Source organism: Brachyistius frenatus, unplaced genomic scaffold (assembly GCF_029030835.1).
Source record: "Brachyistius frenatus isolate BFR_SWC_R1_liver_20210118 unplaced genomic scaffold, ASM2903083v1 Contig_21, whole genome shotgun sequence".
Taxonomy (NCBI): Eukaryota; Metazoa; Chordata; class Actinopteri; family Embiotocidae; genus Brachyistius; species Brachyistius frenatus.
The window spans coordinates 3,973,462-3,995,658 of NW_027210620.1; the positions used below are offsets into that span (position 1 = coordinate 3,973,462).

A 22,197-nucleotide genomic window follows, 5' to 3' on the forward strand; every position below is an offset into this window, starting at 1 on the left:
GTCTACGTCACAGCATTTGCTGATTGAAAACTGAAAGCTTTGTGATTTCAACCGAGTTTAAAGATGACTTTTTTCTTTTGACAAACTGATAACGCTTTGCAACAAAATTTAAACTTTTTATTTGCTCCTCCAACTCAAATCGGCGGACCTCGTAGCACTTTTTTATGCTGAATTCAAATCTGTGTTTCATTCAGTTTCGGTCAAACATGTTCATTTAATGACAGAGTGTTTATAACTCATTCATAAATGACATTTTAAAATCAACTGGGAGGCCATTATTTATCCAGGACAGCGGTGCAAAGACTTAATGATGTCTCATCTGATTGGCAGAGGTGACTGCAAATGTTACCCCTGATTGGTACACCAGATTATAAATATCAAAAGCAAAAGATGAAATGAGGAAGTGGAGGCCTATAAGTGAACAAAAAGCTGCATTCCTTTCTTTGCTATATCACTGCTTTAGTTTATGTTTTTGTTTTATGTGTCTCCGCTGCCCTCTGTTGGAAGCATGTGGACATGTAATAATCGACTTGACTTTTTGTCAAAAAAAGATTTCCAATGACACCATAAGTCTTGATATTTCCAGCGAAAACTTTTTGCATTCGATCAGTAGTAAAAGAAAAATCTAAACAAAATGCCACCTGCAGTGTTTGATTTCCTTTTTCTCACGAGCTCGCTCTGCATGAATCTGTCACCCGGCAATCATTATTTCCCACTGGCCGCTCGACACATGGTATCTCACGCATTAATAATGTCCTCTACTCAGTGGATCATGTAGTCCGCACAGCAGGATGGAGAACGCGGAGAGGAAGATGAGCCTCCGACAGCTCACCTCGGTAATCATCCCAATGAGACGGCTGCAAAAAGAAGAGAGACGCGATCTCATTACTTAAGGAAGAAAATGACAGTTAGCTCATTAAAGGTGCTTCATTTACACCCTCTTATTCTCCCGCTATTACATTCTCTCCCTTTTGTCACCCTCCTTCGCTTTACTTTTGTTATCGCACACACATACCAGGACACCTCTAGAAACGTAACTACTTTCTCCTTGACTGGCCAAGGTGACTGGCCGTCCCCAGCCGAGCGGATCCGACAGCCCGCCGGCTCCACTCCACACGGAAAGCTTTTTAAAGCTGCCGCTGGTGAAGTCAGCGGGCAGCGGTGGAACCGGCCATGCAGGACATCTTTTTGTTATTTCTTTTTTTTTTTTTATTCATCTTCTGCAAATGCAGTTTAATGCCGTGTTGTGCTGTGCTGTGCTTGTGCTGCTTTTATTCATCAAAACAGAATGAGGTCCAATCACTTCCCACTGAGCCGTGCCAGCAGGGTGCGAGTGGACACCCCAGGCTGGCAGAGACTAAGTGGCCTAAATGCTAACATATTTCCTCTCATATCATGGGCATAAGAATATCTGGTGATTTTAATTAGTTCAACTGTGTCCAGCAGGGAAAAAGTTACGAGGCACGACTACTTCTGCAGAATTGCGTAAGAGAACAAATGTACAGAAGCGTCTGCACTGAGGTTGTTTGACAAACGATGCTGCATATCAAGTCATTCCACCAAGCGTGCACAGTTAATGAAAATGCTAATTGGTAGTTGATGTCTATTAATTCCCCGGAGCCAGCACCCAGTCCCACAGATAAACAACATTAATGAAATTTTAATTGCAAAAGTTGATACAAATGTAGCTGGTGGCAGGCCGTCACAATAAGTCCAACTGTTTCCACGCCGTCTGCGTTGTTGCCGCCGACTTAATAACGAATGTCGGATTGTCAAGGCCATGCTTTATGTTGTCAACAAAAAAGTTCCCTCAGCAAGCTTTTATTTGGATAATTTCTCAATGAGTCGCTGCGTGTTGACAGAGGCGTTTGTGTGCGTCGCAGCAGAGATGAAGGACCGCGGCTGCTCTCGTCCTGCAGTGTTTTCTCTCCCTGTCTGCAGGTGTGTGTGTGTGTGTGTGTGTGTGTGTGTGTGTGTGTGTGTGTGTGTGTGTGTGTGTGTGTGTGTGTGTGTGTGTGTGTGTGTGTGTGTGTGTGTGTGTGTGTGTGAGTGAGTGAGTTAGAGAGTAAGATTGCTGCATTATTTTATACAGACACACCTCTGTGCAGAGGGACTCGAGGGAAAACCTATAGGTCACAAGTCTGAAATGAGTTGAAGTGAGTGTCTTGCTGAAAATGGTACACACACACACACACACACACACACACACACACACACACACACACACACACACACACACACACACACACACACACACACACACAAGTAGAAACAACTCAGAAGTTACCTGGAGAAGTTCTCCACGCTGTTGAAGCTGCTGAGAAATTGCTGTTTGGTTCATTTTGAGGAAACCGGTTCTATTTCGGTCTAAAAAAAAGCTGCGCTGGAATTAAAAGCTGTTGTGATTTATGAGCTTAACATTGGACGCTGTGTGTGTGTGTGTGTGTGTGTGTGTGTGTGTGTGTGTGTGTGTGTGTGTGTGTGTGTGTGTGTGTGTGTGTGTGTGTGTGTGTGTGTGTGTGTGTGTGTGTAGGTTTCAGAGAGAGAGACAGTGAGAGTCCAAATATAGCAAACAGGAAGCATGCTGTATTACTGATGGGACTTTGTATTTTTGTCCATTTCTACTGTTCACTAGGGTTCTTTGAGGAAAAAGGTTTATAATGAACTGATATTTCCTTCTTGTACCGAGTAATGATGAATTTGGCAGTTTGACTTGTAATCAAACTGCAACTTCATTTTTATTAATCCTCTATGACGGCCAACAGAGGAATGCCACTAATGATAATCATCACTTTATACTTTTTTTTAGCTTCTATATATATATATATATCCGTCCCTGAAAGCCGGGTTCATTTCTAACCCTGACAACTAACAACAGTGTGATGCCGTCGGCCCTTCAGCGGTGTAATTAACTCGTGTCTTTGCTGTTTGAGGTTTTTATCCGCCGTCGTTGTGATTGATCGCTCTTTCGTTCCGTCTTTTGTTCCAGAGGAGATTTTTCAGTCCCACATTGCCCATTGGTGGTCTCCGGATGGCGCCAGGTTAGCCTACGCCACCATCAACGACACTCTGGTGCCGCGGATGGAGCTGCCGATGTTTACAGGCACACCCTACCCGATGGGGAAAGATTACCATTATCCTAAGGTACACACTTTTTCCTCTTTACAGAACCTTTCTGATTCTCTCGGAATACTTTGACCTGATATTTATACGAGTCCAAAAGTCTGTTCTGTTCTGTATTTTTTTATATATATATATTTTTTGTTATAAAATGCATCTGTTTTTTATAGTAACAGTCTTAAACATGAAGTGTATTGTAAAGTTCACTCAGCTAAATTTTGTCTGACTTTATTTCCGTGCCGTCCAGGCTGGTGAGGAAAACCCCGTCATCACTCTGTACGTCGTGAACCTGAACGGCCCCCTGCACACCATCGAGATGAGGCGGCCCGATGATCCCAGGATAGGGTGAGGCATGCCAAATGTCAAACAGTCTGTCTCTCTGCTCGGTCAGATGATGCACAATTTACTCATCAGAAATCTGGCAGCGATTTAAAGTCAACAAGATGAAAATAGTTTTGACATATTTGGAGAAAAAAACAACAACATATAATTCTGTTTGAAAAAGTTCCTGCGATTGAAGGTGGTGTACTGGAACAACACCACGAGGAAAATAGGCTTTTTACATCTCTTATTCAACATGAATATCAACAGAACAGAAGAGAGTCTCGCCCCCCTTTAGCAGAAATGGGATCTGAATCTGAGCCTTCGACCGGGCCGTTCCTGAACCGTCCAGTTCTTCTTCTTTCCGAGCCAATACTCGGTGGACTAGTTTGTGTTCTCACACGTCATGTTCCTGTTGAAAGGTCTCCTCCTGGTTCAGCTTCAGCTTTCAGACCGACGGCCTCACGTTACCCTCGAGCGCTCTTTGATATGATGCAGAATTAATAGTTGAGTCAATGACAGAAAAGGTCACATTTGTGAAATCTCTTTTTGATTATAGACGCGTGCACCGTGACACTTTTTTCCATGTCTACAAATATCAGTTTTATGAACTTTAAATACAAACATTGTCTCAAATGTTTGATTATTCAAATGTGTTGAAAAAGTCAACAGTTTCTGAGAGATGTTGTTACTTTTTCACACGACTGGACATGTTGTGTTCGTAACTCGTATTATCTCGTGAGATGTGGTGCATGTCAGCAGATATCAGTTTTCTGATGTTAAATAAGTTGCCGTTTTGCTTGATTTCCTCTAGTTTTTTTTCTCTTTGTGTTCTGCTCTTGTCTCTTTTGCGTAGCCTACATAAATCCTTTAAATTTCTTCTCTCCAGTGATACTTTTTTCTTTTCTTTTTTACTTAATACGAGCCTGCGTCTAGTGCCATTAACTTTAATGCCTCCATTTAGTCTGTTCACATTTATATCCAATTCTTTATTCCGCCCTCGTCGTGCCTCTTTTTACGCTCCTCTAATACATTAATTTTCTCTGCTCTACATTATTAATGTTTCATCCCTTTTTATAATTCCAGCTCAAATCAGCGATCAGTAAAAGGAAACATTTTGACGCCTTTTTCCGATCGTATGTTTTATTTTCATATGTTTGGTCGTTTAGTCGCTCGTGATGCTTCGCTGCTGATCCGCAGGCAGCGAAAGGTAAAAGTTAACTGTTGAATGTGTTTCGTGTGTTCTTCAGTGAGTACTATGTGACCATGGTGAAATGGGCCACCACCACCAAGCTGGCCATTAACTGGCTGAACAGAGCCCAGAACATCTCGATACTCACACTGTGCGAGGCCACGACGGGAGTCTGCACCAAGGTACGCCTGCGTTGTGCCGTTACGTGTCGAAGGCCGCGTCCATATACAAACTCAAAACCTGTCACACTTGTTTTTCACAGAAACACGAGGATGAAAGCGAAGGGTGGCTTCACAGGCAGGTGAGAACATTGACACGCATTTAAGTTGTATTTGCTGCGGTTTATTAAAGCATTGAGGCATTACATTTTTTTTCCCCCATTTTGTTAATGTTTTTTTTCAATTAAAGTCACCCTTTTGTTTTCTGGTATTTCTTGCCTGATTATAGCTCAGTGTCGCCCCGTAATTGGATTCAAGCCTTAAAATGAGCACGGCAGTGTTGCAGGCTCGTGTATGCTGTCTTTTGTAAATTGTAATGGGAGGACTTTGTGTATATTTATTGCAATTACTAACCCATTTATCTAGTGTTATTGTGTTATTGGTTGTTTTTTGCGCTAGTCTGGTTTTATGTCTTGATTAGTAAAAGATTTGTATTTGTATTTCTTTTAAAAGCCCTCTATGTGTCCTCAGAATGAGAAGCCTCTGTTCTCCAAAGATGGTCTGAAGCTATTCTTCACCCGGGCAATTCCTCAAGGAGGACGGGGCAAGTTCTTTCACATCTCCATGTCCATCTCCCAGGTGAGCGGATATTCGTGTGCCAAGAATTTGCATAGCTCACATGGAAAACTGAGGCCTTGATCTGACTGACTGAGAAAGGCTTCTATGAAATATGAGCAACACTGAAGCTTTTGCTTTTTAAAGCTCATTTTAAATGCGGTTTATCACTGTTTTGGTAATAGATCATCTGTGTTCTTTTAACATGAAGTTGAAGTTAACATGAGTTATCTCAGTTTTCTGCTTTTCTATTCTCTTACATCCGAAGCCCAACACCAGCACGGACACACTGCAGTCCATCACGTCTGGAGACTGGGATGTCACTCATGTCCTGGCCTACAACGAGGACAGCCAACTGATGTGAGCACGCGCGCACCAGCAGCAACACCGAAAATAACACCAGCACCCGCTCATACAGCTGTTTACAACCCCCATTTACACTCGCTCAAGCTGGAGAAAAAAAACAACAATGAAGTTGCCAGAAGTCTTAGTCAGAACATACATCATGATATTTGGTAAACTTACACACTGTAAGATGAGAATTTGTTTTCAGAAGGCAAACACAACACAAAACAACTCAAATTAACGTGTTCTCGTTGCCCAGCAAAGAAAAAAAAAACTGTTTTCTGCTTGAATCTCGCTATCCTGATAAAACAGTTGATTGTTTCAGCACCATGGACAGCCACCATGTGAGAGTTACGGCACCACAATCAGCATTCATGTTTATTGCAACGATGTATGTTGAATTTTGTACTGATGCTATATTCAGAAACTGTGCCTCTAATGGTCTGTTTTACCAACTCGTACGCTTCCACACAATGAAGTGCCCTGAATGTGAGCTGGGTGTAAAAGCGTCTCTGTTGCACCCATGAGGAGTGTGACTCATCCCCATCCCTCCCAGATAATTTCACTCCCACATGCCAGGCTACAAGGCAACTGTGATCTGACTAACATGATTTCACATGTACACACACACATATATGTATATATATATATAAATGCTTTTTCTTTTGTTCTCACGGTTGAACTAGTTTGAAAAAGCCTCCCCCAAAAACCTCTCCCTCCCCGAGGGAATCAGATTTGGCTTACTTCCGTTCTAAAAGGATTCATGCACCCTTTTTTCCCCCGACATCATTCATTTATGAAACATCTATTCCCGTAGCTGGGGCAGCGCCGCTGTGCTCCAGGTGCTGTTTTCCGCTCAACAAGTTTGTTGTGTGCCGGTATGAAATACATTAAGTCATTCCTGCTTCTTCTTCTGTTCAAATAGATACTTCTTGAGCACTGAAGACGGTCCAAAGCGAAGGCATCTGTACAGGTAATGGTTTTTCCAATGAGCTGCAGCAGTAGTTGTAGGTTTCATTGGGGAAATGGGTTCGTTTTGCTTCTGTAGATGAAAAGAAAACTCTGCATAAACTTGCATGTCTTGGTCTTTGTTTCCACAGCGCCGACACATTCGGTTCGTTCAACCGTCGATGTCTATCGTGCGCCTTGTACAACAGCTGCGGCTACATCGACGGCTCCTTCAGCTACAACATGAGCTACTTCCTGCTCAGCTGCCGAGGTAACGGACACAGCAGCTTTCACTCATGTCCCCGTTTTGTCATTTTTCAACCCTCTATTCTGCTTCTCCTCTTGATAAAGTGGGAGCTCTGTTTTAATGGTGAAGTCAAAGACGATGAATCCAAGGACACACTTTTTTGACGGCACAGGGGGACGTGCGCAAAGAGTCAGATGAATTACATACAAATCAGAAGGCCATGGTGATTAATCAGCCAGGATTTAAATCCAGTTTGGCTTCTTCATGAAGTAAAATAATATGAAGGTTTAGTATTCGGTTTTGAATCGGTTGAATCACAAAGTAACGCCAAGAACAGACCGTGTGCTGTTTCCTCCAAAAAACGGAAAAAATTAGAAACTCCCACTTTGTTGCACGTCTCCCTCCACCTTTGATCCAGATATGCTTTGCTGGGCATGAAAATACCAAAAGAACAGACAAAGCACTTCTCAAGATCAGACGAATATCAAAATGTCAGGGCGCTGTCGTCTCACCGCCACAAAAATAACACTCCAGACTGTGATTTCAGTCTGACTTCAAGCCCTGTAGCTTCAATGTTTAATTCACTTTTGTGTCAATCACCTTTAAATCTTACTGAGAAATCATCACCGAGCAGAGATCAGACAGGGGAGCGACCATGATACCATCAAACCCTCCCCGCTGACCCCACAAATCACTGAGTCGATGATCTTGTACCTGGTGTTTTTGTAATCCACTTCTCTCCCTCACAACCTGCCTGTGATCTTGCGTGATGAGATTATGGCATCATTAGCATGAGGAGAGGAAGAGAAAGGAGCGAGCGAGTGCAGCCTCCACCAAATACAGCCACAGTGTTCCTGCGTTGTGTTCTCAGCATCAATCACTTCATTTACTGTCCCTCCTCCGTCTGTTCGTAGGTTTCAGGGCGTCGTCTCTGCTCGTGGTGTCGATATGGAAAAAGCCATTTCAGCTATTGCATTACGTAAATCAAATCAGGAAAGAATTGCTTCTTTGTCTGGCAAACAAAAGATCTGGCGTGTTTTGTTTTCCTCTTATTGTTCACTGGAGGAGACTCACATCCGTCTGGATTCATGATGAAAGCTGACTGTGCTCTTGCTGCAAACAACAACAACAAAAATAGCAATCTACCTTTTTGTCAGTTTTTTTTTTTTTTTCTTTCGCTGAATGGCCTTAACGACATTTTCAAACATCAAAATATCCAATCACGCTCTTCTGATTTTCTCCGTAGGGCCGGACATTCCCTTCGTGGCTGTTTACAAGACGCAGAGAGACGCCGAAAGCGAGACGCAAGACCGAGAAAGTGAGTATTTCAACGAGCTAAAGAACCACTTTGCATTTTACAGGTCTCTGAATTATGTGAAAGACATTACAAGTGACCTTGTGCGCGGCGGCAGAGCGGCTGCATTTAAAATGTCCTTGTCAAACCGCGGTTTTCAGCGCGGTGCTCAATGACCACCTGTGCAATGAGTCACTGTTTGTCTGCCAGCCAAGTCTAGCATGATGGCAGTAATCACATTACCCATCACAATGGATGTCCTCATTACATTACGACCTGCCCAACAGCAATATCAGTAATTTGATTACTACTGTGTGTGTGTGTGTGCGCGTGTGTGTGTGTGCGCGTGCGCGTGTGCGTGTGTGCGTGCCAGTCTTTGTCATCTTTACACAATTACGACCTCCCTACCCCGACGATGGTAAAAAACAAGTCTGTAAATGATGCCATTACATTTATTATCGGTGATTATGGGATGTAATCACCTGGGGAAGTGCTTTTGAAGGTGCAGTCATGTTTGCCAATTTTTTTTTACCTTCACAACTAGTCAGTTTTCTGTATTAAAAGGTCCGACTGATGCTCATAAACGTCGTGCATTTAGTTCAAATAGATGGGTGGACTTCAGCTAAATGCTCAGCTGACTAACCTGATTAAGTTAGAATATTTAAGATGCAGATGTTCAACTGTAATACGATGCCATTACCTCTCGAATGTTTTGCCATAAAATACATTTTGACCTGCTAATTATGCTAAGTGGAAAAAATGAGCAGGAACAGGAGAACAAGAGTGTCTGTGTACATTCAAATGTCTATAAAGAAAATGTCATAATAATCCATCCAATATATCTGAGACGACTGCTGTGTTTCAAATGGCGTACTTGTGTACCAACGCTCACTATTTTGAGTGCATACGTGCGTTCACACTGTCGAGTACGGAAAGATGCAACGCACTGCAAGTACCAGGATGATGCAATCAGAACGTTCGAGAATTTTTTTTTTTTTTTTTTTTTTTTTAAAGTGTGAAACGTCGGACACTTTCCGCCCTGAACCACCTTGGCTACGTAGAGGAAGGAGCAAATTAAGGCTGCAGCTGTTCCTGAACGCCGCACAAAAGTGTTTCTGCTGCTGGACAGAAGACATCAGTGTTTTCATTGTGGGCTAATCATTTCTGGGTAAAATAACTAAACCTGCAGATATTTTGGCAGGAGTATTCACACGCTGAGGTTATTTCCTGTATGTGTGCGATTTGAAACAACGCCACCCTGTCGAGTCCCAACATGTAAGAGCGCTATTTGTTGCGGTACCAAGGGCAGTGTGTCATTCAGAACACCGAAGGTCATATCAGAATTAGTGCATTTGCACAGTAAACACACCGACAGTCGTGTGCAGCTCCGGTCTGTAACCCAGGCAGAGCTCTTTTTCCTCTTTTCCTCTCAGAAGATTAAATCAAAGCAGCCTGGCAGGTTTTTATCTGAATTTGTGAGTCCGGGCAGCCGTTGTGTTGATTTCCCTCCTGGATGCTGCCGTTTGCACACAAACCAATTCCAAGTCTCAATGTTTGCTGCAGCCGCTTTCACTCCGGCAGTCACGGCAACAAAGGGTGACATGTTAGTGTTGGACAAACCAGCTGTAGCTGCTGAATAAGTACAGCTGGTTCTCTTTACAGGCCAACCTCTCGAGGAAGAGAGAATCCAGGTCACCGTTTCAGCTGCAGTCACATCAGATTTTTATTTTCTGGTTTTATTTGTCTTCATAGTCTTGCTGAAGCGTGAATAACCCGCAAAATATCAAAGCTGCTAAAAGGATTTCTTGGTAACATCTATTTAAATCTAAATTAACAAATAAATATCACATATTTAGTAACAATGTTATTCACATTTCATTTCACAATCATACTTTAACATGACTCGTTTGCTGGGTATCATCACTACGACTCAGACTTACTGAAGGAAATCTCCGCCTATAATTCCTGCTTCGATATTAATACTATAAATTGTGTGAACAGCGATCTCTTCGGTCTCATTATTTGCTGTTTTTTCAGGTATTGCAGAAGTGTATAAACTGGAGAGCAATGAGAACCTGCGGCTGACTCTGGACTCCATGCAGATGCCCACAGCGGAGTACAAGGACATCAACATGGGCGACTACAGTAAGTGACCGTAGTCGTCCATAAAGTCATGAAAACAAATATTCCAGCTACGTTTTTGTGAGTGAAAGCTGGGTTGAGTTCATTTATTGTGCTTTGTGTTCCAGCCTTGTCGATGCAGATCCTGAAACCCGCCGGCTTCGTGGAAACATCCCACTACCCGCTGCTCCTGCTCGTGTACGTATCAGCGCGCCGTTTCACCGCACACTCGCACGAAGAAAAAGAAAAAGACAACGTTTTGTGTCCATTAGCGGTGCTGACTCCCAAGTTCTAAATGAGGGACGTGTCCATCCTTATCAATGGAGACTCCCAGGGCAGAGCTTTAGCCAGAGATATTAATCAAACACAAAAGAGGCAGCGTTTCTTCCTCTACACCAGCTGGATAATAATGACGCTGGGAACAGGGAAACTTAACCTCCTCTCCACCCTGTTCTCTCGTTAGCATTCCTTTCCTCGGGCCTCACACGATATTTCATCTTGCTGTTCGGTGTTGTCTTCCTACCCCCCCCTCCACAAAAAAAAACCCCAACCATTAATTTCATGTATGCCCACTCATTCCTATAAAAGTGATCATAACTACCGAGCTACGCAGCGTGCCTCAGTAGGAAAACCTTCCCAACTTCAGGTTTTATTGAGGTCAACCCTTCTTCCTCTTACTTCTATTGCCCTTTAAGCTCCTTTAAGTGTATAGTTTCAGTCTGAGGTGGTTGGCGTGTACAAAAGTGTGTATACTGCTGATGTTGCTTTCCTGCACAATATAGTTTACTAGTTTAATTTAAAAGTAGTTTCCAGCAAAGTAGGGGTATATATGCACTCAAGACATGGATCCAAACTCATACATTATGTATGCATATTTTTATTGTAATAGAAGAAAAAAGCATCCGGTGCAGCGGCCTGGTTTGTACTGATCTGGTTGTCTCTCTGGTGCAGCGATGGGACACCTGGTGGCCAGATGGTGTCGGAGCAGTTCCACATGGACTGGACCACGGTGCTGGTGAGCAGCTTCGGCGCCATCGTGGTGCGTTGCGACGGGCGAGGCAGCGGCTTCCAGGGCACCAACCTGCTGCACCAAATCCAGAAGAAACTGGGCATGCACGAGGAGCAGGACCAGAAGGATGCCCTCGAGTATGTGGAGGCTTCTCATGCAATCTTGCTGAACATTAATAAGTCCAACAAATTACAGATTTTCACATGGAGCCACAGATGTTCACAAAAAATGGCCCATTTGTAAATAAATGCGTTTTAAAAACAAGTAATTTTAACCTTTAAATTCCTATTTAACAAATCAGAATGAAAATACTTCCTGTTGCAGGAATGTTTCTATCTTACGCTCACATAACATCAGCTCTATGAGAATAAAAAAATTTTTTTTAATGATTAAAGGTATTTCCTCTAGTATAAATCACTTTATTTATTAAAGTATAATGAAAAGTTCTTTGCAAAAAGCGGCTAAACACATCTTCTCTGAATTAGCTGCAGTTGCGATTGTGAATAAGAATACAAATTCTTCTTCCTAACCAGAACTCATGTTTTATCTTTTTGCAGTTTTATTCTAAAAGAGACGTATGTGGACAAAACCCGAGTTGGAGCTTTTGGAAAGGTAGGAACCGTCTCTGTGTGTTCGGTGGCTGAAAGAATGTGTTTGTTAACTGCCAGGTTGAATTATAATATTGTTGGAGTGAACAGGTTGCAGTGCGTCCAGAAATCAGCTGTTGGACAAAGAAAATATTCCGTTCTCCACGTCGGCTTCGACGCTGCTGCTGCTGCTGCTGCTTGTTTGCTGCGAAATAACATTTGCACGTGTGCTCGTGCCCCAGGTGTACGGCGGCTACGTGACCAGCCTGTTGGTCAGCGGTGTGGAATCTCTGGTAAAATGCGGCGCCGTCCTCTCGCCCATCACCGACTTTGAGTTGTACGGTAAGCAGCTGTAAAATCTCCGCCGTACGCAGTAAACAAATACAGCATCTCTGCATAATCATCCGGGCTCAGGCAAGAGCTGGAACATATTCAAAGGGAGACAGAAAGACAGATTGCAAATCTTGCACCTTCATCCCCTGCAGCGGGAGAGAGTTCTTTCCGTGACTGCATTATACATGCGTGTACTCTGTGTGCCGATATAAAAAAATATACATATATAAAACGTATCGGCGCGACGGTGAAGGTACGCCCGGAACCCAATCATGACAACGTTCACGACACCGGCACCTCACATCAGCCACCAAAGGAAGAAGACGTGTGAAATGTGGAATTGTTGCGCATGTGGAGAGTCACAGTGAGAGAGACGGGGCGAGCGAGGCGCGGTGCCGTCGTAGCTGCGAGCGCACCGAGTCAGGAAACTGCAAATTAAGGAGGAGCTGGGCGTCGCGGTGTGACTGATTTCCCCATCTATTTGATTTCTCTCGCAATCCCAGAGGGGGTGAGACACATGCCACGACACCGTGTAAGTTTGGAATTGCAAATGAAGACAGCCTGCGACAGCTTTGAGACGGAGGGATACGTGGAAGGCTGAATATATTTGCATGCGGGGAAGACAGAGTTCAAAAAATGACCATAACGAGGCAACAAATGATGCATCACTCCTTGCTAACAAAAGGTCTGAAACCTCCTTTCCCTCTCTAGCCTCCGCTTTTTCCGAGAGATATCTCGGACTGCCCAAACCTGATCCGAGGGCATACACAGTAAGATTTGATTGCGTTTTTGTTTTTGTTTTTTTCTACATTCAGATTCCAGTTGTGATAATTGCTTAAGTACTAATTTGATCCAATTTGTTTCCCAGATAACAAACTTAGCACACAGAGCATCTCAATTCATGGATAGGAAGTTCCTTATTATCCATCCAACAGCTGATGGTAGGTGACGAATTTGTATATCTCAGTAAATAAATATGTAAAAGACAAGACGCTGATCTGGTGTTTTTGCTTCTGACTCCTTTGGTCCCCCCCCCTCCCCCCCAGAAAAAGTCCATTTCCAACACACAGCAAAATTCATCACCCAGCTCATCAATGAAAAGGCCAACTACACCTTACAGGTATGCGGTTTAACTTCCACTCTGTAATTACAACTGCTGCTCCATTTCTGGGCTCGTCTTTTTTTCCTCCCTCCGGTTCGGCTCTCCTTTCGACCTTCGGGAGCTTTGTGATCCCAGTGGTGGTCCCACAGCAGGCAGAGGATTAGCCCCCTTTCACAATGCCTTCATTCCATATAATGAGATTATGAGACCTCCTCGGGTATCCTGCATTAACACCACCACTAATCCATTTTACGATACAATGCGCTGCAGCCGAATGTTCATCAAAGCTCATTACTGACCGACAGACTCGTTACCGGGCACGCAGGCTTTCATCTGGTGTCTCTGTTAACCTCTAGTAGCGCTATATTTTTTTTTTAAATTCCTTTTGGTTTTGGGCTGTTCTTTGGACTCTTTTTACACTTTAAGCTTTGGTAACTTTATACTTTTTTTTTTTCATCTACATAATTTTCCACTGCCAGTACTCTACTCTATTCAACTGTACTCGCTTTTGAAAGCTGGCACTTTTCTGGATTTAGTTTTCCGCTGCAGATAGTCCTAGCCTTCGAGATAATCGCATAGATTTGTTGTTTTTACAGCGCCGACTTTAGGTCAATTTGGGTCATTTTGTTTGTGCCTGAGTAGTGGGACGGGAAGAGGGAGGGCGGGGGGGGGGGGGATTTGCAACTTAGCTGCCGATTTAGGTTTGGACTTATCAAGTTTTTGCTGCAAAATAATACGGAAGAATCAGAACAAAGACGAGAAGGTTTCACAGCTACGCTGACTAGAACTTCGTGTTTTTAAAGAAGATATCAAAGAGTTTGTCTAATATGTCCCATATCCTCAAACTATTATCAACTATATTTGTGTATATAAATATATATATATATATATATATATATATATATATATATATATAAAGTAGCAAACGCTGCATCCTGCTCATGTTCTTTGTCTCTCAGATCTACCCAGATGAAGGCCACTTCATTCACAGCGAAGCAACAAGGCAGCACCTCAGTCAGTCCCTGGTGAACTTCTTCGAGGAGTGCTTCAGGCTACCAGAGAGAGTGTTCGAGGAGGCTCTGGAAGAGGAGATTGAAAACGAGGGTTAGATTGGCCTACGAGGGCTCACCCTGCGCTCCAAATCCTTCCCACCCCCCTCCGGTTCATCTATATACCTACCTTCCATCCCGTAGCTGTGCCGAAAGCACAACACTGGTATCCACAATATACGGCTTTCATCCGATCTCGTTCCATTTATTTGCGTTTTTTTTTTGGTTTGTTTTGTTTTTGTTTTTTGCATCTGGACTTCCCGCGACCACGCGCTCGACCCGAGACTGCCTTTCCGGGCAGACGACGGATCTACATCCGTCCTCCCATTTCTCATCCTGTGCTTTCAGTTGGAATCTAAAAAGGCCAACAAAGACTGATGACCCGGCACGAAGCTTTGGAACACACTGACGGGGAGGCGGGTCTCCTTCACCGAAGGATTGGAGCAGCTCCTCAAAAGCAGTGGAGAGAAAGCATCAGCTCTCGCACAGACTTCCGAGCTGTGAGGAGGAGAAGTGAACACCTTATAGCACATTACTTGTATATTAATGAAAATCAGACCCCTGGTGAAAAACAACACTTGACTGGCAGTGTTCCCACGACGGGTGTCTGGAAATAGTGCAGAAAACAGAAAATGTTACTATTTTTAAAGTTGTGAAGAACTTTTCATGTTGGACCGTGGTTGTGTCTATTGTTCTTACAGTATGTAAAATAGCACACAAACATTCACTCAGCTATGACAGATATATTTTCCTTTGGTACCCATGTTTGCCCTGATGTTGGTTTTATCTTGTAGTTTCGTTTAACGTCTCAGTGATGCTGACAAGAGTTCTGACTGGCAAAAATGGTTTTGAAGAAGAAGAAGAAGAAGAAAAAAAAATGCCATGAGTTTTCTTATTGTTTAAGTTTTATTCGTCATCGTCAAAAAAAAAAAAAACAAAAAAAAAAAAAAAAAAACGCAAAAGCATTAACTTGTTTTAGTCACTGTGCCTTACTTTGTCAGAAAACATCTGGCTGCGGGACTGCATTTATTTGGTCTAATGAAGCAGATTTTTTTACTGGAAGGTTTGACATTTTGGGAAGTATACTCATTTTCTTGCTAAGAGTTATATGGAAACATTTGATACCACTTCTATTTAAATATGAAGCGGCAATCAGTAGCTGATCAGCTTCGCTTTAAGCTGCGAGAAATAGCTGACCTGCTAACAGTCACTATTAGCCGGTTATAACTTGTTTTTTTTTCTGTACAGAAACAAGAAGTTGTGCTTTTATGGAGGGTTATGACCTGGACTGGCAGGAGCAAACATTTCCGTGAGTCAGATTTATTTATTTATACTTTTTTGACAAGTTAGCGGTTTTCCCCCCTGCTGCTAATTGTCAAGCCATGCTGTAACCGCCTTTCTGGCTGTAATTAAATATTAAGAGTGGTGTCAATCTATTACAACTCCCGGCAAGAAAACATATATTTCCCACAATTTCTTGTGAACCACGGTTTCAAACCTACAGCTTGAAATAGATAATAAATGAATAAAATAGCTCGTTTAGTTTCTACAGCAAAACCTTTGACTCGGAAATCGTGAAGGGATTTTGAAATTTCACAGAAAAAAACAAAAACATTCTCTGGAAGACAAAAAAAAAATGCCCGACGACGTCACGACATGAAGCTAAAATGTACAGAATCTGCATGCAGCATTTCTCACAATAATAGGTGAAGAAAATGTGTTACAAGTACAGAAACTGCAGTAGTTGTCATTGAAAAGTAGTGTCACTTCCTCCCGACCTAAATCAGTGAATACTTGGAGCGAACGTCAGAAGGCATTAGAATTAGTGTTATACCCGGAGAAATTATGCATTTGTATATAAGAGGAAAAATCATGTTAGCTTATCACCCAAAATAATTAATTCTTGAGGCACAATTTTAATAAATTTATTGTTTTTTATTTTTATTTTATTTGAATGACCATTTGTGTTACGCTTTAGTGCATGTTAAGAGGTCATTTGCAGCACTATCCCTGATAGCTCAGTTCGACATGGTAATTTTTGACATCTTGAATGTTCCACGCTGGATTGCATCGATTACATTTCCAGTAGTATTGTGATTGAGATCCCAGTCTCGTCAGCTTGATGTGTAAATGTTATTAGAATATAATTTTATTCTAAAAAAAAAAAAAAAGAAAAGAAATCAATATTTACCTGAGTGTTATTTGTGCATAAAGCATTTTGGAAGTTACATTTTGACTATTCATTTCTGTTCTCCTGTTGCTGTCCTTGAATTGAGTTGAAAAGTGGACTTGCCGACTTGCCAGCGGTTGAGGACTTTTTTTTGCAAGACACCCAACTTTGTAATCCAAAGCATAGAAGGAGATTAAATGGCAGAATGTGGCATGAAGGTAAATGTTAGAATAAAAAAATTGATATTTTATCAGCCTTCAATGTTTTGGCATGTTTTGTTGTGAATTTGAATTCTGTTTTGGGGGGTTTTTTTGGGCGGTGTTTTGGACTTGAGGGCTGAAGGACAAGCAAACTAAAGTCGTGTTTCTGTTGACCTGTCAAACATATAACAACATTTACTCCCTTTTTAGCTCTTGTTTTGGTCTCCAATAAATTCTGAGGAACATATTATTGCTCTTAAAGTGCTACATGCTCCACTGTTTTTCCCAGCTGTGTGGAGGGGGAACTGTGGAGTTGGGTGATAATTCTCTGAAGCTAAAAGGCCTTAAAATGTTACTATGTGTAAGAGCATTTGATTACTGTTAACCCGGCTGTATCCACATAGCATGGTTTTAATTATTGTTTTTGTAATCCTGCACTGCATTAATATTCATATTGCATTCATGAATCTTTCCTATTTACAGTTTACTCATTGTTCAGTTACAGATTGAGCAGATGGAGAGAGCAGCAAATACAAAATCAAACAAGTCAAATTATCTGCAAACATTCTCAAGTCACAGTTAAAGCAACCAATCAGCCGTTGAATAGGAAGGAGCTCTCTGCTAACAGGAATCAAAAAAGATATATTTGGCTGTATATACCCTCGGCCCCAGTGTAAACAGGACTGTAGTTGTATATCAGCGCTTTGCTCTCCTCCTCCTCAGACTGAAATGTGTGAAAGCTCTTTCTGGCTGCAGGGAGAGAAAACGGTGCCAGATTCACTGATCATAATTTAATGGGTTTTTGCAGCAACTGGCTAGAATTCAAACCCCAAAATAAGGCTGTGTTCATACCTTCACCGACGAAGAACTCAGCCGTGTAGAAGGTTGTCCTGATTGCAGGTGGAGAATGTGAAATAGAAGGCCTCGTCCATTCAAATGCACTTTTCTCCGGATGCCACTGCGTCGCATAAATGGGATAATCGTAAGCTGGAGAGCAGGAAGAGGAAGTACTCATTAAAACTGTTTGTATATTTTGCTGTGAACTTAAAACCAGTAATGCTGTGCTCTAACTACCTTCCATTGTTGACACAAACTCTATTTTCCCATCCGTATTTGTGGAGAGGACTTTGTAAAACTTCTGCAGGTTTTCATTTGTGTTGTAAGTCTGAAAGAAAAAGACAAGAGGTTCGTTACGGTGGATTCAGTTAAACGACGCCCTGCTTTCTTTTTAGAAAACTATTCTCATGTTAAAAGGGAAAGGTTTTAACCTATTGTACTCTTGTTGCTTTTACTCTGCACTCCTTATCGTATGTTGCTGATAACGTTGTTGACTAAACTATTTCCTCATCATAAAAGAATTGAACGACGTACCAACGTTGCCAAACTCCACTTGTGAGAGTTTTCTGTCAGCGGCTCAGACGCCAGATCCTTCATGAGGTCAGCTGGGAAGCCTTTAAAAATCCTGCTGGTTTTGGCTTCTGCAGAGAATCAAAATCACTTCTGTTGTCGTTTTTCTTTCACCATTAGTATGTTACACAACCAAGGAATGGGTCAAACATTTATGACATGTAGTTACATGTCATACATAAAAATCAATAAATCAATTATAAAAAAAAAATTGATTATAAAAAAAATAAAAAAAAAAATACAATACTCAATAGTACTTCACTCATTGTGGTGTGTCTGTTAACACAGAGTCATACCATCAGTGAAGTTCAGAGGTAACGCCACACCGCTTGTGTTGGTAAACGACAGTGTGACCCCTCCACCCGTCAGATACGCCAGCTGCTCAAACCCCAGACAGGTGCCCCACACGGGAAAGTAGTCGCCCCGCTTGTTGGCCTGAAACGTCACACACAGACACACACTTTTCAGTGCAGCACAGTCCACCAACGGCACACTGAAACGTAGCTGCATTTTTTGTTTTTTGTTTTCACTTTCACCTGGATGGCAAGATCATAAAAGATTTCTGCAGCCCTTTGATAACCAGATGAGGTGATGCTGGCACCCCCGCCTGGGTAAAGGACCCTGTCAATCAAAGAAGGAAATTAGAAGTGAGTCACAGTCAGCACAAAGAAAAGGGAAACACAAACTAGGGTTAATTAAAATAGTAGGGAGACTTGATTTTCTGCTGGCTTGTGTGTGTGTAAGAGGAGTTGATCCAACATGTTTTTCTTGTTCAATAAATGCCTAAAATATGTAGGTGACTATATGGAAATATGTTGCCTTCAAAATCTGCTTACAAAAGTTGTAATTGTCAAATCAAGACTGTGTCAATCTAATGACTGATTATTATATTTAAGCGTCACTTTTTACTTTGAATATGACTTGACCTACATCTTCATCCACTCCGCTAGGTTTATTTGACAGATTTAGTTACTTTTCAGATGCGGATTTGATAATATAACAGAAGTTTTAAAAATACAACATGTTCGAGATGAAACCAGTGTTTTCCAACCTCTTTCACCTCTAACGTGCTGTCTCACAAGTACCAGAGATGACTGACTCCGGTTAAGGCACGTTCAGTGACACTCCGTAAATCTCGTTAATTTACACCGATAGGCTTGTTTTTTTGTTGTTGTTGTTTGTTTGTTTTTTTTGTATCCTATCTGAACAACTATTCTTAACAGTGATTGTTTATAACACACATTAATGAGTAACGTAGTGTAATTTGTAAACTGTATTTTTTACTCATTTACCCGTTGATGGATTTGAAGAGCGTCTGGTACTCCTCCAGTGTCTGGTTAACCCTGTGGAAATGAGGATGGGGAGATTTAAAAGACACGAGGTGAATGATAGCTGTGTTCAGAATCAGAATCAGAATCAGACAGGTATGTTTACAAATACAAGGCATTTGACTGGTTGCAGCTTCTCTCTCAGCATGCAAACATCAAAAACAGACAGACATATAAAATCATCAATAGACATATATACAGCTAAGAAACAAATATATACATATATACACCCAAACAATGGCGCAATTGCACCTAGTGCAAATGGTGCTGATGCGTTTGGGTGCAGTGTTGTTAATGGGATTATAAACTCACATGATGGGTACGACCCTTGCTCCTGCGCACTCCAGGAACTTGACATAAGAGGCAAGAATGAAAGCTGTTGGGTTTGGTGTCGGTAAATAATACTCTTGAGTCAGTACACCTTATGGGAAGAGAAACGCGGCCAGTTGAAACGTTTGACCCCTTTTGTCACAAAGTGAAAACAGTACAACACAACGTGGAGTTAGTTTTAGGCTGTAAATCCAGCTACATTTACGCAGTAAATAACGCGTAATAAACTTACCGATAATGGGTTTGTCATTTCTCTTGGCTGACGAATTACTCGCCAGACAAGAAAAAGAAATGAAAAGAAATAACGGGAAGATTGTTCTCGACATAGACGTGTCCATATTCCCCCCAATATATATATATATATAGTTTGGACTGTGCTACGGTTTGTGCAGCCCCGACAAGTCCACGAGTCCGGTATCCGGACCGCTGGGCATGTTTCGGTGGTTCGGGAAGTAAACTGTTGAATTTCGCCCGTGTTTCACAAATTAATGGCGAGTTACGTTGTTGTCTTCCCCACTTCCGGTCTACCTTCAGAATAAAAGCACCACATACTGTATGTTGAAACTTTGCCCTTCACAATTAAAAGAATGATTACATAAGCACCAAACAATGGAACAGTTCTCTCTATAATATTTGCTGTGCTTGCAATTATTCAACTTGATTAAAAAATGTTTTGGCCAAAAAGTCACCCAAAAGACATGCTGTGGCATGTTGTTAAGAAAATGACCGGCATTTCCAAAGTGACTTGTGATTTTTTTTTTTTGAAGTCATGACAAAGGGTGGAATTGAACTCCAAACCTTTCAGGTTGAGAGGCAGCAGTGCCACTGCACCACCAACCCTCCCAGGATTTAGGCAGCATTGTGACAAATCTTTACCGTTCACAAATATTCTTTTAAATGCGACCAGTATTGCCACAGACATATTTTGGACAGTAGATATACATGTTTTCAAGGGGGTCTGCAGTGATGTTAAATATCTTCCTGAAATGTGTAGTGTATGCACAAATTTTAAATTTCTCCAAACGTTTCAGCTTCTCTAACAGTTGAATCACCATCAACAGGTGGAATCTGAACCAGTAATAGCAACCTTGGTGAAGTAGAATCTTTTACCTGTTGAGTTAACCAGACTGTCTGCTGAGTCGCTGGAAACTCTGAGTGAACTCCGTCAAACACTTTCTCCTGCCACAACTTATCCTCCGGCGCCGAAGGCAGTCCAGCAGTCTACAATGCCGACTCCGAGATGGAAACAACCTCATCAAGACATGGTTCATGATTTTTTTTTTTTTTTTTACTTTTTTAGACTATAGTATGTCATCTAAAATATGAAGAGAAAGTCATACCATAGTATTTCGTCCAAATCGTCACACTATAGGATGACTTTTTTTGTCCAAAAAAATCCAAAAAAAAGTCATACGTCAAAACGTCATGCATTTAGAAAAAAATTTAAAATTTTAGCCGAAAAAAAACGTCATACCGACATTTGACTTTTTGTGATTTTTTGCACCAAAAAAAAGGCATGATGTTTTAAACGACACAGTATGGTATGACTTTCTCTTCATATTTTAGACGACATACGGTAGTTTTAAGCATTTAAAAAAATTTTGGCCAAAAAAAAAAGTCATACTATAGTGTGACTTTTTGTCATTTTTTGCACCAAAAAAAAGGCATGATGTTTTGAACGACACAGTATGGTATGACTTTCTCTTCATATTTTAGACGACATACTGTAGTCTTAAGCATTATAAAAAATTTTGGCCGAAAAAAAAAGGTCATACTATAGTATGACTTTTTGTCATTTTTTGCACCAAAAAAAAGGCATGATATTTTGAACGACACAGTATGGTATGACTTTCTCTTCATATTTTAGACGACATACGGTAGTCTTAAGCATTTAAAAAATTTTAGGCCGAAAAACACGTCATACTATAGTATGACTTTTTGTGATTTTTTTGCACCAAAAAAAAGGCATGATATTTTGAACGACACAGTATGGTATGACTTTCTCTTCATATTTTAGACAACAGACTGTAGTTTTAAGCATTTTGAAAAATTTTGGTATGACTTTCTCTTCATATTTTAGACGACATACTGTAGTCTTAAGCATTTTAAAACACTTTGGCCTAAACAAAACGTCATACTATAGTATGACTTTTTGTCATTTTTTTGCACCAAAAAAAAGGCATAGTATGTCGTCTAAAATATGAATAGAAAGTCATACCTGTGTTGTTCAAAACATCATACTATAAGCATTTTTATTTTTTTATTTTTAAATTGGCCAAAAAAAAACGTCATACTATAGTATGACATTTTTGTGATTTTTT

At 41.4% G+C, this 22,197-nt stretch overlaps 2 protein-coding genes across 6 annotated transcripts in view; one reads left to right on the plus strand and one right to left on the minus strand.

The window, feature by feature from the left end:
* LOC138619755 (A-type potassium channel modulatory protein DPP6-like) overlaps positions 1 to 18,200 on the plus strand; it is a 189,504-nt gene extending 171,304 nt beyond the window's left edge. For all 5 annotated transcript variants that reach the window (XM_069696480.1, XM_069696481.1, XM_069696482.1 and 2 more), the window contains 18 exons: positions 2,990 to 3,144; positions 3,368 to 3,465; positions 4,692 to 4,815; positions 4,896 to 4,934; positions 5,323 to 5,430; positions 5,675 to 5,766; positions 6,677 to 6,724; positions 6,852 to 6,970; positions 8,193 to 8,264; positions 10,278 to 10,385; positions 10,490 to 10,559; positions 11,313 to 11,507; positions 11,928 to 11,982; positions 12,200 to 12,299; positions 13,002 to 13,060; positions 13,159 to 13,231; positions 13,337 to 13,410; positions 14,352 to 18,200. In XM_069696480.1, the coding sequence (XP_069552581.1) occupies positions 2,990 to 3,144; positions 3,368 to 3,465; positions 4,692 to 4,815; positions 4,896 to 4,934; positions 5,323 to 5,430; positions 5,675 to 5,766; positions 6,677 to 6,724; positions 6,852 to 6,970; positions 8,193 to 8,264; positions 10,278 to 10,385; positions 10,490 to 10,559; positions 11,313 to 11,507; positions 11,928 to 11,982; positions 12,200 to 12,299; positions 13,002 to 13,060; positions 13,159 to 13,231; positions 13,337 to 13,410; positions 14,352 to 14,501 (1,739 nt within the window). In that variant the 3' untranslated portion in view covers positions 14,502 to 18,200. The remainder of the gene's footprint in view (positions 1 to 2,989; positions 3,145 to 3,367; positions 3,466 to 4,691; positions 4,816 to 4,895; positions 4,935 to 5,322; positions 5,431 to 5,674; positions 5,767 to 6,676; positions 6,725 to 6,851; positions 6,971 to 8,192; positions 8,265 to 10,277; positions 10,386 to 10,489; positions 10,560 to 11,312; positions 11,508 to 11,927; positions 11,983 to 12,199; positions 12,300 to 13,001; positions 13,061 to 13,158; positions 13,232 to 13,336; positions 13,411 to 14,351) is intronic.
* ggh (gamma-glutamyl hydrolase (conjugase, folylpolygammaglutamyl hydrolase)) lies at positions 16,914 to 20,371 on the minus strand. Its single transcript, XM_069696549.1, has 9 exons — positions 20,109 to 20,371; positions 19,859 to 19,967; positions 19,511 to 19,561; positions 18,755 to 18,839; positions 18,515 to 18,653; positions 18,183 to 18,289; positions 17,886 to 17,976; positions 17,664 to 17,798; positions 16,914 to 17,561 (listed from the first exon to the last, which is right to left on the minus strand). Exons 1-9 carry the CDS (start codon positions 20,212 to 20,214, stop codon positions 17,443 to 17,445), a joined length of 942 nt encoding a protein of 313 aa, XP_069552650.1. The 5' UTR covers positions 20,215 to 20,371; the 3' UTR covers positions 16,914 to 17,442.
* Between the last annotated feature and the right edge of the window lie 1,826 nt (positions 20,372 to 22,197).